The 17434-nt window shown below is 36.3% G+C and overlaps 1 protein-coding gene across 6 annotated transcripts in view; it reads left to right on the plus strand.

Moving 5' to 3' along the window:
* The window catches only part of LOC127837729 (F-box only protein 38-like), a 57505-nt gene extending 48821 nt beyond the window's left edge, over positions 1-8684 (plus strand). For 5 of the 6 annotated variants that reach the window (XM_052365040.1, XM_052365039.1, XM_052365041.1 and 2 more), the window contains 4 exons: positions 255-415; positions 2194-2270; positions 4407-4523; positions 6186-8684. In XM_052365040.1, coding sequence (XP_052221000.1) covers positions 255-415; positions 2194-2270; positions 4407-4523; positions 6186-6370 — 540 coding nt within the window. In that variant the 3' untranslated portion in view covers positions 6371-8684. The remainder of the gene's footprint in view (positions 1-254; positions 416-2193; positions 2271-4406; positions 4524-6185) is intronic. The other variant, XR_008029453.1, reaches the window with a different exon arrangement.
* The last annotated feature ends 8750 nt before the right edge of the window (positions 8685-17434 follow it).

Genomic DNA, 17434 nt, shown 5'->3' on the forward strand with positions numbered 1-17434 from the left:
TGTGCGTAAAGTGTCGTCCCAGATTAGCCTGTGCAGTCCCCAGACAGGGATGACAATTTCCGCCTCAACTGGATTTTTGCTAAGAAGAGACTTTCTTTAAACAGAAAATATCATAAAAGAGGAAAGTGCCATCCCTGATTAGCCTGTGCAGACTGCACTGGATAATCTGGGATGACACTTTAAGCACATTCATTAAACCCCTTTTTCATAGAGCTCGGCCCATTAATTGTTTTAATTTTTCCCTACATCCTCAGACCAATGAGAACCTGTTCCATGACCTGATGTTCTACAACGATTTTCTGGGCTACAACTTTGGCACTCTGATGATGTTCGACTACAGTGCCACCCCCTCGCACACTGCCTACAACAAACACAGGATGAAGTCCTGGAAGACACCCATGGAGAAACTGGCAAGGTCAGTGCAGTGAATTGAGATTCTGACCTGAATACGCCAGCCAATTAATCCTGTCCCACACAGAAGCTAAGGGAAAATGGCTATGTGCAAACAGCATAAAACCAAAACAGACTTTTATGGTACAGGTTTTATGCTGTTAGCTGCCCATCAGTATCTTAGGGTTGGAAATGAAGCCCTGGAAACTAGAATCTAGTAAGAAAGGTCACATTAAATTTAACCCTTTGCATGCTGGGAAATTTGTCGTCTGCTAAAATATCGTCTGCTGAATTTCTAAAATTAGCATTTTCTTCGATTTTTTTTTCAAAGAATACTATCAGAATAGCAAACAGTTTGGATCCAGATGAGACGCCATGTTCTGTGGCGTCTCATCTGGATCCAAACTGTTTGCAAAGGCTTTCAAAATTCGGTTCCCGCACTGAAAGAGTTCACTTTCTAAGGGACTACAACTACGTCAAAATACGTATCTAAGTGGTAAATGGTTTAAGTATGTTGTTTCCTTATTGTTTACACGAATGCAGTTTTTATATACATTTTGTTTTAATTACAAGAAAAGCTTTTTCATTTTTTGGCATTTCATTGGTGTATGAATTGTTTGGACAATTACACATTATTAATGATTAAAAACGTAGGCTTTATTATCCCCCGCCAAAGGCGGAGGGATATTGTTTTGGCGTTGTCCGTCTGTTCTTCCATCCGTCCGTCTTTCTGTCCGTCCGTCCGGAGCAATATCTTGGAAGTGCTTTGGCAGATTTCATTGAAATTTGGTATGAGTATATATATGGATAATAGGATGATGCACGCCAAATGGCATTGTACACCATCTGATAATAACAGAGTTATGGCCCTTTGTATCTTGAAAAAATGCTTTTTGTGTGTCCAGAGCCATATCTTGGAAGTGCATTGGCGGATTTCATTGAAACTTGGTATGAGTGTCCAGAAGCATATTGGCGGGGATATCAATTCAACGAATTTGCTTGTTTTCCAAACAGTTGTTAAACTAATGAAATGTAGAATAATGCAATTTAAGTTGAAATACAGTTCTTATTAAATTGATCAAATACCATTGATGGAAGTGCATATTTTTTATTACTTTTAAGAACATTTGGTTAGAGTTATCAATGTGGCAATCAGTTTGTTTTCAGCTAACCTGATCACAACGTGCTTATGGTTAGCTTTTGTGATCGCCTATTGTCAGTCATCTGTCATCCTTTGTCTGTTGTGATCGCCTATTGTAAGTCATCTGTCATCCTTCGTCTGTTGTGCTTTGTCAACATTTGGGTTGTTAACACACTAGAGGCCACATTAATTGTCTAATCTTCATGAAACTTTGTCAGAACATTTTTCCCCATCTCAGCTAGGTTCGAAAATGATTTTGCTCTGTTGAAAAATTGGCCACCAGAGGGCTTGGCAGTTGTCCTTGTATGGCTATTGTAAATCCTTGTAAACGCTCTGAAGTCAGATTTTTGGTCCAAACTTCATGAAACTTGGGCACAACATTTGATCAAATCATATCTCGGCTAAGTTGGAAAATGGTTCCCATCAAGTGAAAAATATGGCTGCCAGAGGACGGGGCAATTTTCCTTATATGACTTTAGTTAAACCTTGTTAACACGGTAGAAGTGTGAAACTGTAAAAGTTTCATAAAAGCAGAAAGTGTCATTCCTAATAAGCCTGTGCGGACTACACAGGCTAATCTTGGTGGACACTTAACGCACACACATTAGGCCCAGTTAGCCAGTATGAATCTCATCATGTCAGTGCTATCCGCTCTATTGCAGGGAGGTAGTCGATGACTATGGATGGTGCCTATTTCATCAGATGGACCCCCCAAACAAAGGACTCTTCAAACAGAATGGTAACACTACACGAAACCTATTTATTTAACCCATTGATGCCTAGCGTCCTGCAAAAAGGACATTGCAAACAGCGCAGACCCAGATGAGACGCCGCATTATGCGGCGTCTCATCTGGGTCTGCACTGTTTGCTTAGAGGAATTTCTGTAAGAAATATTCTATAAATAGAAATAAATATACCAGACACCCCTAATTTTGGAAATAACTTGATCCAATATAGAAGGATGGGTGAGTTCACTGGGCATAAATGGGTTAAACTATTACATCAAAAGCCTTGAGTTCATTTCCTGGGTAGAATCAGGGCCCGTATTCACCAACCGATTCTTAGACTTAAGAATAAATAATAGACTTATAACCAAGAAAAATACGTCAATTGTTTGAATATATACAGGCCTCCACTGGTGATTATGTCATGAACAAAATGTTCTATATGAAGAATAATATAGAGATGTTTACTGCAGAGTTTGACTCAAAATTAAAGAAATTCTTGAATATTCTAATTTTAAGAATTTTTTTTATTTTTAGACTTAGTCTCAGAATTGTTTGGTGACTACAGGCCCAGTATTTGGTGTCTTGGGGAGATCGAAAGAACAGTCTTACAGTCTGGATTAAGCCCATAACCTCCGGGTCCCTAGACCTACCTTGCTGAAGAGATATATAGGAGTCTGTACGTTTGTTGGTCTGATGGTTTTGCATGAGTTTGTGAAGCCAAATGCTTTCACATTTCTATAGCGATTAAATAAAAACTCTAAATATGTCATCACTAAAAAGGTGAGTTTGTTTTTTTAACACATTTATGTTTGGACTTCTACAGTGATCCTTACGTTTGCTTAGTAAGGTGGCATTTAAAAAGGCTGAAAAAGTGGTGTTGGCAGTTACTTGTCACGTTTGTGGCAAAGCTCTCGTTTTGTGAAATGTCAGCTGGTACATTCTTTTTAACCAGGGTAAAAATCCTGATTGATATAATTGGGTATTATTGCAGATGGAAGGATGGTAGGTGACAAACAGGTGGTTTCCATTAAAAAAAATTGGTTTGCATTGACCAAGCTTGATGAGGCTTTGGATATAGCAAGCCTCCGTGGTGTTCAAGTTCGAGATTGTATTTGGAGCCTGTCTGGTGTACATCACTGTTGCTAAAATTGATAAACATTTTCTGCTCAATAACTTAAGTTTGGATGGAGATATTGTGATATCAAGTGTTTTGGTAGCTTTCATGTATATGGATTTCATTTAGGACCAGTGGGCTCAAAATAAATTTTACTGTTTCTTAAAATAGGAAAACTGTTCTTCTTAATGGCTTGATTGTTTATTGGGTAAAGTTCTAAAAATTTGTATGTGTGTAGCTCACATACAAACCTTACTTCTAATTGCATTTGGTAGCAGATTGGTCAGGATAACTGTTACTTATTATAGGAATTTAAAAATGAAAGTATTAACTTTTAAGGTTTAAACTCGTATTGCTCGGTGTTGCCCTGTTTCTTGTTTGTATCACATATTGGGCGATTAGAAATCGTATCTTTCCAGGATTGTGAAAATACTTGGAGGTACTTCTTGCTTTTGAATACATAAAATACACTTAAAGGATTGAATGATCTTTATCTACAGAATACAAATGTTGCCGTTTAGGTAAACCCTTTCCCACTTAGAAGCAAAGTAAACATGTGCAAACAGCATAAACCAGATCAGTCTGAGAGTAACTCGCAGTCTGTTCAGGTTTTATGCTGTTTGCTGCTCATCAGTATATAAGGGTTTGGATTGAAGCCTTAAAAACTTGAATCTAGTAAAAAAAAGTCTTTAATTAAATTCAACTTTCTAAGGGACTACAAATGCGTGAAAATAAGTATCCAAGTGGTAAAGGGTAAGTATATCGAAGTGATAAAGGGTTGACATGTGTATCTAAGTGGTAAAGGGTAAACATGTTTATCTAAGTGGTAAAGAGTTTACCTGTATATCTAAGTGGTAAAGGGTAAACATGTATATCTAAGTGGTAAAGGGGTAAACATGTATATCTAAGTGGTAAAGGGTTAACATGTACGTATATAAGTGGTAAAGGGTAAACATGTATATATAAGTGGTAAAGGGTAAACATGTATATATAAGTGGTAAAGGGTTAACATGTCCCAACGTCACTGTGCAGGTAAGAGTATCGATGGGAGTGAATGGAGCCTTCACATGGACGTGCCCTGGATCAACATGCTGTCCCAGTGTGAGGACATGGAGTCACAGAACATACAAAACAAAGACTGGCTTAGAGGTAAGTAGGCAGGTTTTAATCGAAACATTCATGTGTATGTCCTTAAAAGAAGAGGGGGTATATTGTTTTGCTGGATGTCAGTCAGTCTGTCTGTTGGTCTGTCTGTCAGAAGACCAGTTTGTTTCAGATCAATAACTTGTCAGCAAATTGACCGATTGGCTTGATACTTCCCATGTGCAATTCTTTGGACAGTAGATGACCCCTATTGAAATTAGGATCTTTAGGTCAAAGGTCACTGACATTGAGTGCTAAATTGCTTTCCCTTCGATATGTCATCAAAGGACTGAGTGATGTGTGTCAAGGCCCTGTTTTGGGGGCATCTGTCTCCAACTGCGGCTCTCGCTCTTGTTGAAGTTTAATCGCACATTTCATAAAATTGCCATGGGTATCATTTTAGTTGAGACATACTTTTACACCCAAGTTCTCTTGCCATATTTAACTTCACTTATAACATTACAACTTGTGTGTGTTTTCCATTATGTGTTGTTTCTTACATGTTGTTGTCCCTCGCCAAAGACGTAGTTATATAGCTTTTGGCATTGTCTGCCCATCTGTAGAAACTTTTCAGGGCTATATCTCAGAAACTGTTAAAGATATCAATATGAAACTTCATGGGGGTATAGCAAACAAGGAAGAGAAGTGACATGCTCAAAAGCCATGATCCTACACTTTCTTAAAGAAGAGTTTTCTCTTTTTTCTTAAATAAGAGTTATTGCCCTTTGTTGTTTTTACATGATGATTTTTTTCAGGGCTGTTTCTCTGATACAATACAAGATATCAATTTCACTTCATGTGCTTATAAATACAATGAGAAGAAGAGTCATACACAAGAATCATAACCCCATTCTTTCGAAAATAAGAGCTATTGCCCTTTGTTTTTTGTTTGATTTAGTTTTCAGGCCTATATCTCAGATATTCAACAATATGTTAACATGCATTAAACCCAGTTATCTCAGAGCAAGGTTCATTAAGAATGTCACTGATATAACATGCCTCAACATATGAAATGTATAGGGGATGTTTGTTAGTATTGATTTGAAGAGCGATGTGACAAATTCAGATCATATCTCCTTCTGCTAGAGAGGGTGAGACCTAAGGCCAAGGAATACAAACATTATTCGAGTGAAATATTACATTTATTGATAATTTCCACTTTTTATGTCCCCCACCACTATAGTGGGGGACATATTGTTTTTGCCCTGTCTGTTGGTTTGTTTGCGCCATCTTTACCATTTTGCAATAACTTTTGCTCTATTGAAGATAGCAACTTCATATTTGGCATGCATGTGTATCTCATGAAGCTGCACATTTTGAGTGGTAAAAGGTCAAGGTCATCCTTCAAGGTCAAAGGTCAAAAAAACTAAATCAAAGTGGCACAGAAGGGGACATAGTGTTTTTGACAAACACATTAATAGTTTTACTGTTTGAAACAGTGGATTACCAGATTTTAATTACGTTGGTTTCTCTAGAAATCACAGGTAAGCATTAAATAAAATATCATTATAAGGATTACATCTGCAAATATGTATACCCATTTTAATACTTATTAAATTGTACTCTTAAAGTGATGTGTAAAACACTTAAAAACACGCCTTAATATTTCATGTGAATGAACTTACCTAGTTTTAGATTTACATGTAGTTCTTGCCCTATCTGCTACAGAGGGTGTATACTGTCCTGAGGCCAAGGGTCACTTCAGTTTCTCGGACATCTATGGTGACCTGCAGGATCAGCTCGAGGGTATACCCCCTGACCAGGCTGGGCTCTACATGCACAATATACTGACCTATGTTAACATGTGTGACATTAGTGGCGTACCAAAAGAAGATGCTTTAAGTTTTGCATAGTTTCTGACTTGTGCATGTGTGACATTAATGGTGTACGATCAGAAGATGCTCTGAGTTTTGCATAGTTTCAGTCAAGATCGGCCAAGATTATAAATGGATAACATACATACTTATTTTAACAAGTGTTACAATAATGCCATTAACAGAAGATGCTCTGAGTTTTGCATAGTTTCCAAAAAATTCAAACAATTAGTGAACCAGATGTGAATAGGACTCTCCATGCTCAACAGACTTACTTGTAGATGTGTGACATTATTGGCGTACCAACAGAAGATGCATTGAGTGTTGCATTATTACTGACTTTAATGGAACCAGGTGTGAATAGTCTTTGTGGTAATTAACAGTTTTACATGCACAATATACTTAGGTAGGTTAATATGTGTGTCATAAATTGCGTACAGAGAAGTCTCTGTGATTTGCATATGATTATATTCATACCCATAATATGTGCTACTTGATTTTTACTTAGTTATTGTAGTTTCAGCTGATAATTGTCTATAAAGAAAGTCTGTTGAATCTTAGGCAAAGCTAGTCAAGGCTTGTCAAACTTAAAATGTCAAGCAAATTTGTCCAGACTATTTTGGTTGTTGGAATATTCTAAAGAAAAATAAAGCCCTTAATTTATTGGCCAAAGTAAAGCTGTTTGATGTTGAAATTTTCCGAAGACTGTGATTATTCTGTACATTTCCTGTAGTTCTAAGAGTATGCATGTCTTACAATATTATTGACCCAAAATTTCATAGTATACAATACAATACGCCTAAAGATTTGCCCAGTTTTAATCTTGTAGATCTATGACTGCCATAGTAAATAGAACATTGAGCCATGTACTTGTTTCAATCCTCTATATATACCATGTATAGTATTGCTGACTTAAAATAACATGTTAAAGTTAAATTATGTTGGGAAAAGTATTCTGACATTCATCTGCTGCTAGATTGAACATTGAATCAGTATTATGTCAATTATAATTGGTGCTTACTGTTTCTATTGTGAAATTATTCTGTATAAAATGATGTTGAAATTTATGATTTATGATAATCTATGGGTACGATTCAGCTATTTATTCTGCTATTTAGTATGTAAATTAAATGTTAGACATGCATAATTATACAATATGCATAATACATGCTAATAGTGATATTTTGAACACAAAACATTCCACGCTTGAAAGACTAGATAAATTTAACTAGTAAAATGTCAAATGTTAAAATATTGCTGACCTAAGCACACATGAGGAATGATTTTGAACAAGATTTTGATCCTCATATATTATGATAAGTATTTTCACATTTTGTTTCATAAAACTTTGTTGGTCATTTTTCAAGAAACGCATGGAGAAATAGGGAATATAATATCGCTGTAATACATGCAATTACATGGCTTGCTAGATGTTCATATGTGTATGAATGTAACATTTTATATCAGAATACACTTTGGCATTTGTATTTTATTAGTTCACATGTATTTGTTGACAATATAATACGTCACTATAATGTGAATATACCACATCATATGACTTTATGGATTAGAAGATATATAACATTATGTGAGTTTTGGATAAAGAGCAAGTTTATCATGCGAGGCTTAGAAACCATGGTTATTTCTTCCCCTTTTACAGTAATAATAATAAAATATCGCATTTTTGGACGATTTTATCTTTCTGTAGTTGACAAAAACATATTCTCCAATGTTCGGAAAACCCCAAATCTGATCTAAAAATAGCGATAGTATTAAGCTAAAGTTTATACGATCGTAGTTATACCTTGGATTTTCATCTGGTAATAGAATAAAAGTATTAACGATTTTATTATTTATTAGACAGCTTTTATGCCCCCCGGATCAAATGATCGGGGGTATATTGTTTTTGGCCTGTAGTATTGTATGTGTCTGTCTGTCATTGTATGTGTATGTCACAAACTTTAACCTTGGTTAAACATTTGCAATAACTTTGATGATAGCAACTTGATATTTGGCATGCATGTGTATCTCATGGAGCTGCACATTTTGAGTGGTGAAAGGTCAAGGTCAAGGTCACTCCAAGGTCAAAGGTAAAAAAAAACTATTTCAAAAACTGTAACCAAAACTTAAACCTTCTTCATAACTTTTGCAATAACTTTGATGATAGCAACTTGATATTTGGCATGCATGTGTATCTCATGGAGCTGCACATTTTGAGTGGTGAAAGTTCAGGGTCATGGTCATCCTTCAAGGTCAAAGGTCAAATATATTGCTTCAAAGCGGCGCATTAGGGGGCATTGTGTTTCTGACAAACACATCTCTCGTTGTACGTCATATTAAACTTTCACTGGTTTATATGCTTTGTTTCTATTTCCTGCACTTTATTATGTATAAGATGGTTCTAATGGAATTAAAAAAGATAGTACTAATGGAATTAAATCAATATACAATGAATGTTTTGATTGCACATAGCATCTCTCTCAGTTAAGTTGACTATGGTATGTGCAAATTATCAAGTTAAAACGTGAGTTGTAATTATTCTTAAAGGGACCATTTCACAGATTTTGGCATGTTTTGAAGTTTGTAATTAAATTCTTTAAATTGATACATTTAAAGATTGGAACTTAATATATCCAGTATAAAACTAGAATAATAATAAAGAAAGAAAAAAAAGTAATCCACAACTGGGTTCGAACCACTGACCTTTGGAGTAATAATCTATGTTTAAACCACTTGGCAATCCATGCTGATGTTATATTTTGTGTATTTTATACTTTATATAAGCAATCCATGTCATGTCATAAAATATAACAATAACCACAGAACGCTCCAAATAATTAAATTGTTTCGCATTTGACACGCTTTATAATTGTCAGGTTTTTAAATCGTCAAAAGATGCAAATAATGGATATTTTAGAGCATGGTAAATATTAAGTATCACTGTTTCCTCGCAAATATCATAACTAGAAAAAATATTTGCATATCTGAAACATTTTTTTTTAAATTTTGGCCAATTTACCAGAACGTGAAAAGGTCCCTTTAAGTTATGGTACAGTGCTCACAAGTAATGGCTTAACATCTGATTTTTTTTTTATTGAAAAAACAAACTAAGGGAAATCGATTAATTACTCATTTTGCATTTAATTGAAATAAACAACATTTTGTTAATGTTTATAGAAGAAAGGACTATTTTCAAGTAGTTTGTATGCTACAAAAGTTCGCAAGAATCATGTGTATAAAGGTGAGCTTATAAACACCTGCAAGTTGATTATACTTGGACTGTAATCATGCATGAATATAACCACATAAATAAGTGGACATCATATTTACATCATGATTCATTAAAAGTCGACATATAACCAAAGAAAAAAACATTTTGTATCTTATGTTGTTAATTTCGTTACAAGTCTTGAGGCCACGTTTTTATCATTTTTTGATTAATTAACCATTTACCACTTCGATACATATTTGAACGCATTAGTAGTCCCTTAGAAAGTTAAATTAAATTAAAGACTCGCAGGCTGTTCTGGTTTTATGCTGTTTGCACATAGCCATTTTCACTTTGCTTCTTACGAGGGAAATTGTTTAATTTGGTTTTAATGTATTTGACAATGTCTAGGCGGAGTTTGAATCTCGGTGATATGCGTCCAAAATCTAGTTTGGTGGGTTCAATGTATGTTTACCGTGTTACTTTGTTGCCTAGAAGCACATGTGTAATTCAATTTTGATGAAATTTCATGTCAAATCATAAAAAAAACATATTACCACTATAGATGCCTCAGTCGTGATGAAACTTGATCAGAATCTTAATAATATCGATACTTGACTTTTGGTCAACGTGGGTTAATACTAAGTCTTCATCAATAAATGTACTCTCAATTGAGAATGAAGTTAGGTGAGCGCCTAAGAACCATCATTGCCCTCTGTGTTTATGCCCCCCCCCCCCGGTGGGGTGGCATATAGCGTTTGCACTGCCCGACCGTCTGTGTGCCCATCTGTTAGTCCGGCATTCCGTTTTCCAGAGTTTACGCATTACTTTAAGTTATTTTGCTGATTTTTGGTAATGAGTCTAACTACATGATATGCAGATAAAGTGTAAAGTTCGGTCCAATCCATTGAATTTTGGCGCCGGACGCTCCTGGACAGTTTACGACGTTGCATGACAGTCACCCAGACTGTGACGGCGCCGACGCTCCCGGACAGTGTTTGACGGTTCCAGACCGTATCCAAGATGGTCGTTGACGGCACCGGACGCCCCTAGACAGCCTACGACGGTACCAGGCAGTATCCCACACGGTCGGTAACAGCGCCGGGCGCTCCCAGACGGTCAATGATGTTGCTAGTTGCTCCCAGACGGACGGCACCGGATGCTCCCAGACAGTCAACGACAGTGCCAGTGTCCCAGACGGTCGGTGACGGCGCCGGATATTCCCAGACAGTCTCTCAGACGGTTTGTGACGGCGCCATATGCTCCCAGACATTTTACGACGGTGCCAAAAAGTCTCCCAGACGGTCGGTGACGGCGTCAGACGCTTCTAGACAATCTCCGACGATGCCAGACAGTCTCCCAGACGGTCGGTTACTGCGCTGGTCGCTCTCAGACATTCTACGACGGTGCCAGACAGTCTCCGAGACGGTCGTAGAATACGCTTGACGCTCCCAGCGGTCTACGACGGTGCCAGACAGTGTTCCAGACGGTCGGTGATTGCGCAGGATAACCCCAGACAGTCTTCCAGACGGTTTGTGACGGCGCATGACGCTCTCGACATTTTACAACGGTGAAAGTCTCCCGGACAGTCAGTGACGGCGCCGGACCCTGACAGTGTTCGACGGTGCCACCCAATCTCCCAGACGGTCGGTGACGGCGTCTTACGCTCCCAGACAGTCTCCGACGATGCCAGACTGTCTCCCCGACGGTCGGTTACGGCGCTAGACGCTCTCAGAAATCCTACGACGGTGCCAGACAGTCTCCCAGACGATCGGTGACGGCACCGGCCGCTCCCAAACAGTATACTACGGTGCCTGACAGTCTCATAGATGGTCGGTGACGGCGCCGAACGATCCAATACAGCCTAAGAAGGTGCCAGACAGTCTCCCAGACGGTCGGTGACAGCAACGGGCGCTCCCAGACAGTCAACGACGGTGCCAGACAGACGGTGACCGGGCAGGACGCACCCAGACCGTCAACGAATTTGCAAGACAGTTTCGAAGACGGTCGGTGACGGCCTCTGACGCTCCCAAACTGTCCACGACGGTGCCAGACAGTCTCCCTGACGGTCTTTTAGGACGCCGGACGCTCCCAGGCAGTCTCCGACGTTGCCAGACTGTCTTCCAGTATATTTATATATATGCGGTAACATGTATTGTTCTTATTTTCTATCATTCCAATGAATAGTCGTAATTGAAGTGATTTCTTCAGAGATAAATGTTCCTTTTGTTGCATTTCGTAATATTTTATAACTGGTAGATTACTATGTATATAACTTAGGTTGTATATAATTATTCCCTCGACCCTTACAATAATTCATTTCTATCATGTTTTTAACTTGAAAAGAACACACATAACCAAGTTTCAGCATCGGCGCTATTAACACAAATGTTTATTTCTCGTCTTTTTAATTTCTTTCTGTGTGCAGATACCTTTGAGTAATTAACAAAACTTAAACATTGTTTAAGAATGTTAACACAACATCTGCTTTTTTTATGTGGTTTATATGTGCTGATGCAGAAATTATGTGGACATATTGTCTAGATCGCGCGTTTAATCAAATACATTTTACTGAACTGTTTATTGCCATTGCCAGAACTTCTTTCGTAATATAAGGCTCCGCCATTTTTTTAATCAATATAACAGATTGTTCATCTTTGTGTATATAAAACAAGGAGTATGACAGCATCAAAAACAAGCACTGATACATTTTTTTTAAATGTCACACTGTGATATCACTCGTTATGACGTCAAAGGGATAGATGTTTAAGGCGGGGAGAAATGTCACTTATCAAACGACACATAAACTCCCCCATTTTACAAAAATGTAATCAATATGTGTAATTAGAATCTATTATTATTTTTATTATTATTATTTTTATTATTATTATTTTTATTATTATAATCATTTGATGATGATGATTGTGATGATGATGATGATGATGATGATGATGATGATGATGATGATGATGATGATGATAATGATGATGATGATGGTGGTAGTGATGATGATGAAGATGATGGTGGTGGTAATGATGATGATAATGATGATGATGATGATGCTGCTGTTGCTGCTGCTGCTGATGATGATGATGATGATGATGAGAAATTCATATATCTTTAATAATAATAATAATAACAACGAAATTTCATAAGAGTTAATTAACTGGTTTAAACATGTTTATTCATTTATTCACTGTTCAATGTATCCTGGAAAGTTAACGTACGCGGAAAAACAATCACACTTTAATATCACGGTGTTGACAGTGTAGACTCGTTACTGTCTTTAATATCACGTCGTTAGCAGTGTAGAATCGTTACTGTCTTTAATATCACGGTGTTGACAGTGTAGAATCGTTACTGTCTTTAATATCACGGTGCTGGCAGTGTAGAATCGTTACTGTCTTTCATATCACGGTGTTGACAGTGTAGAATCGTTACTTTCTTTCATACCACGGTGTTGACAGTGTAGAATCGTTACTGTCTTTCATATCGCGGTGTTGACAGTGTAGAATCGTTACTGTCTTGGATATCACGGTGTTGGCAGTGTAGAATCGTTACTGTCTTTAATATCACGGTGTTGGCAGTGTAGAATCGTTACTGTCTTTAATATCACGGTGTTGACAGTGTAGAATCGTTACTGTCTTGGATATCACGGTGTTGGCAGTGTAGAATCGTTACTGTCTTTAATATCACGGTGTTGGCAGTGTAGAATCGTTACTGTCTTTAATATCACGGTGTTGACAGTGTAGAATCGTTACTGTCTTTAATATCACGGTGTTGACAGTGAAGAATCGTTACTGTCTTTAATATCACGGTGTTGACAGTCTAGAATCGTTACTGTCTTTAATATCACGGTATTGATAGTGTAGAATCGTTACTCTCTTTAATATCACGGTGTTGACAGTGTAGAATCGTTTCTGTCTTTAATATCACGGTGTCGACAGTGTAGAATCGTTACTGTCTTTAATATCACGGTGTTGAAAGTGTAGAATCGTTACTGTCTTTAATATCACGGTGTTGGCAATGTAGAATCGTTACTGTCTTAATATCGCGGTGTTGGCAGTGTAGAATCGTTACTGTCTTTAATATCACGGTGTTGATAGTGAAGAATCGTTACTGTCTTTAATATCACGGTGTTGGCAGTGTAGAATCGTTTCTGTCTTTAATATCACGGTCTTGACAGTGTAGAATCGTTACTGTCTTTAATATCACGGTGTTGACAGTGTAGAATTGTTACTGTCTTAAATATCACGGTGTTGACAGTGTAGAATCGTTACTGTCTTTAATATCACGGTGTTGACAGTGTAGAATCGTTACTGTCTTTAATATCACGGTTTTGACAGTGTAGAATTGTTACTGTCTTTAATATCACGGTGTTGACAGTGTAGAATCTTTACTGTCTTTAATAACACGGTGATGACAGTGTAGAATCGTTACTGTCTTTAATATCACGGTGTTGACAGTGTTGAATCGTTACTGTCTTTAATATCACGGTGTTGACAGTGTAGAATCTTTACTGTTTTAATATCACGGTGTTGAAAGTGTAGAATCGTTACTGTCTTTCATACAAATGTACCTTCCACTAACTGGATTGTTGAGTAGTTTTTATATTTTAAAGGGGCCTTTTCAAAGATGTTTGCATGTTTTGAAGTTTGTCATTAAATGCTTTATATTGATGAATATAAACGTTAAATTTTAAAAGATCCAGTAAAAAATCAAAAATAAAATTTAAAAAAGGAAATAAAGTAGCCCGCAGCAGTGTTCGAACCAGTGAACCCCGGAATCCTGAAGTAAAAACGCATTAGCCAACTGAGCTTTCCTGCCAAGCATACATAAGATGCGTATTTTTTACGTTATATAAGCAATCTTCGTAGTTTCACAAATTCAAACGACAACAACAGAACTCTCCAAATTATTCAATCGTTTCGCGTTGCAACGCTTTATAATTTTTATGTTTTTAAATCGTCAAAAGATGAATATAATGGCTATTTTAGACCATGGCAAATGTTCAGTTATGCTGTTTCCTCACAAATATCATAACTAAACCGAACATTTGCGAATCTGAAACAATTTTGTTCAATTTTGTCAATTAACCAAACCGTGAAAAGATCCCTTTAAAGGCGACACCACTTTCAGTATTCTGCAATCAACATCAACCATTGAAATCAACATAAAATATGATACAGTAAAAGTAAACAGTTACAAACAAACCCCGTCAAAAGCAAATAGCGGACAATAAACTCGTCAGAATAAATATTGACGGTTACTTGTTTGGTGTGACCTTGGCCGGTCACCAACATTGGCAGAGTTATCAATATCGCATGTCGCTAGTATTTTCCTATACTGTATCTGTTTTATAATAAATTTAGTAAAGCGATCCTTATAAATCATATAACCTTTACAGCAGCGATATTATTTATCGAATTTTAAGCGTGGTTATACACATGCCTTATTTGAACGGTTCAAAGTGTTGGCGAATTAAAAAGAATTATAAAAACCTTGAATGACTTTATAAGTATTTACGCCCATGCCGTTATACTTGGCAAACACATGTTTATAAATTGTTATAATAATTATAATACACAACGTGCTTCAATAACTTCAATAGGTTTCATGTTTTTTTTATTATTAGTATCATACACAGAATATTTACACATAGGTTGTTTTTTTTAAAGGGGCCTTTTCACAGATTTTGGCATTTTTTTAACTTATTCATTAAATGCTTTATATTGATAAATGTAAACATTGGATCATAAAAGCTCCAGTAAAAAATCAAGAAAAAAATTTAAAAAAGGAAAAGAACATTGCCCGGAGCAGGTTTCGAACCAGTGACCCCTGGAGTCCTGCCAGAGTCCTGAAGTAAAAACGCTTTAGCCTACTGAGCTATTCCGCCGAGTACAAATTCTTGACGTATTTTATACATTATATATTTCAACAATTACAATTCGTAGTTTCACAAAATTTAACGACAAAAACAGAACTCTCCAAATTGTTCAATCGTTTCGCGTTGCAACGCTTTATAATTTTTAGGTTTTAAAATCGTCAAAAGATGCATATAATGGCTATATTAGAGCATGGTTAATGTTCAGTATTACTGTTTCCTCACAAATATCATAACTAAAACGAAAACTTACGAATCTGAAACAACTTTTTTCAATTTTGTCAATTTACCAAAGCGTGAAAAGATCCCTTTAAACAAAATTAATCGATAATAAACGGCTTAAATTTTTTTATCACTGGATTTTAAGATGCATCGAAATAATGTAAGTTATAAAATTATAAAATATAATTTATAGAAATGCTTTTAATTTCTTACTTTTTCTTAACAACCGTACTAGTCTAATGATTTATTCCATGACATACACAATAAACTATTGTACTGTTTCAAATTGATTTACATTTAAAGAGGCTATTATCCAGCGAATGTTTCAGAGATTGCTACAGACTAAGCCTATTTCTGAATCACACAGTCTTACTACAGACAAATCGGGACCATCACTGTAACAAGAGACTGCTTATGTCATAAATTGTCGCCACGTAGATTTTGTAGACAAACGAGGACCAGTGCCAGGTCATGACCACTCATCGTCGTCATCGTCATCCTAAATCTCGAGCATATCCAAAGCATTTGGTAAGTTAATAGTAATTACCATAAACTCGTTAAACATTACCGCTTGTAAACTTCGATCGTTTACGTAAAAGCCGACGCTAATGGACGCAGTACCATAATTTTAGAGAGCAAAAACTAATTCAACCATTAAAATACCGTACCAAACAACACAACTTATGATTTACGATTGAATATGTCTGCAGGACGTTTTAAGCTGCTTTGATGATAGTTAATATCTGCAATTTTCCAAGTCTCAACGGGCGCGGATATACAAATCTCTTTGCGGCTCCGCCTTGCGCTTTTGGGGATCAGGAAACGTAATTGTTTGTGTTTGATCTAGACGTATTTGTAATGTGAATTGTAAACGTATTTTGTAAAATATTGTTTTTTTGTTTCCACTGTTTCCATTGTAATACTGATCCCATGTCTTTTTTTATTAAAACATATCATGTGATTTTATTTAGCATAGCAAAACCCATGATCTCCCGATTGCTAGGAGGACACCATATCCAAAACGCCACGGCGACATATTATTTTGAAATATTTCACATATTATAGATCAGCATTGTTTGTTTATTGCTTATAATATATTTCAAGAAAGGCATGTCAACATTAACTCAATGTGTTATATTTGATATTTAAACAGACTTTACGAGGTGAAAAGTCATCGAAATGTTTTTGCAGCCTAAAAACCATGCAATGCAAAAACAATACCATTGCAAAAAAGTTTTTTAAAGAATGAAGATGATAGTAAAATAACATACATAACAAATGTCGTGAATACAATACTATGAAGTCATCAATCTTTTAATAACCAAAAGAAAAAAGTCAAAGTGATGATTGTTATAACTATGTAAAAGGGATAAAATGTTGAATTAGCACATAGTGAGTATTTTGCAATTAAAGAAATCATAACTACCGATATATCGGAAGGTTCGATAGTTTAAGAAAAAGGTTCAAATTATAACAGCACATGCAGATCGAGATGTTTGTAAAATCCTCTGTCAGATCCATATATAATTGTGGAAATTTATCATTAAACCATTCATGGATCATAGCATGTATTTTGGCTTTTAGACGAAATCGACATACACTTACTATCTTAAATACTGTTTAAATATTTATCGCGGGAATTTAAGCTACATGTTTAAAATTAATTATGAAAACGTTCATTCATAACAACCAGTCTTGTTTTATTAAAGGGGGGTACATATAAAACAATTCCATTTTTATTTTTAGAAATTGTTCTACTTCACTGAAGCAAATAAGATCATGGGTTTAC

This window comes from Dreissena polymorpha, chromosome 7 (genome assembly GCF_020536995.1).
Source record: "Dreissena polymorpha isolate Duluth1 chromosome 7, UMN_Dpol_1.0, whole genome shotgun sequence".
NCBI classification, from domain to species: domain Eukaryota; kingdom Metazoa; phylum Mollusca; class Bivalvia; order Myida; family Dreissenidae; genus Dreissena; species Dreissena polymorpha.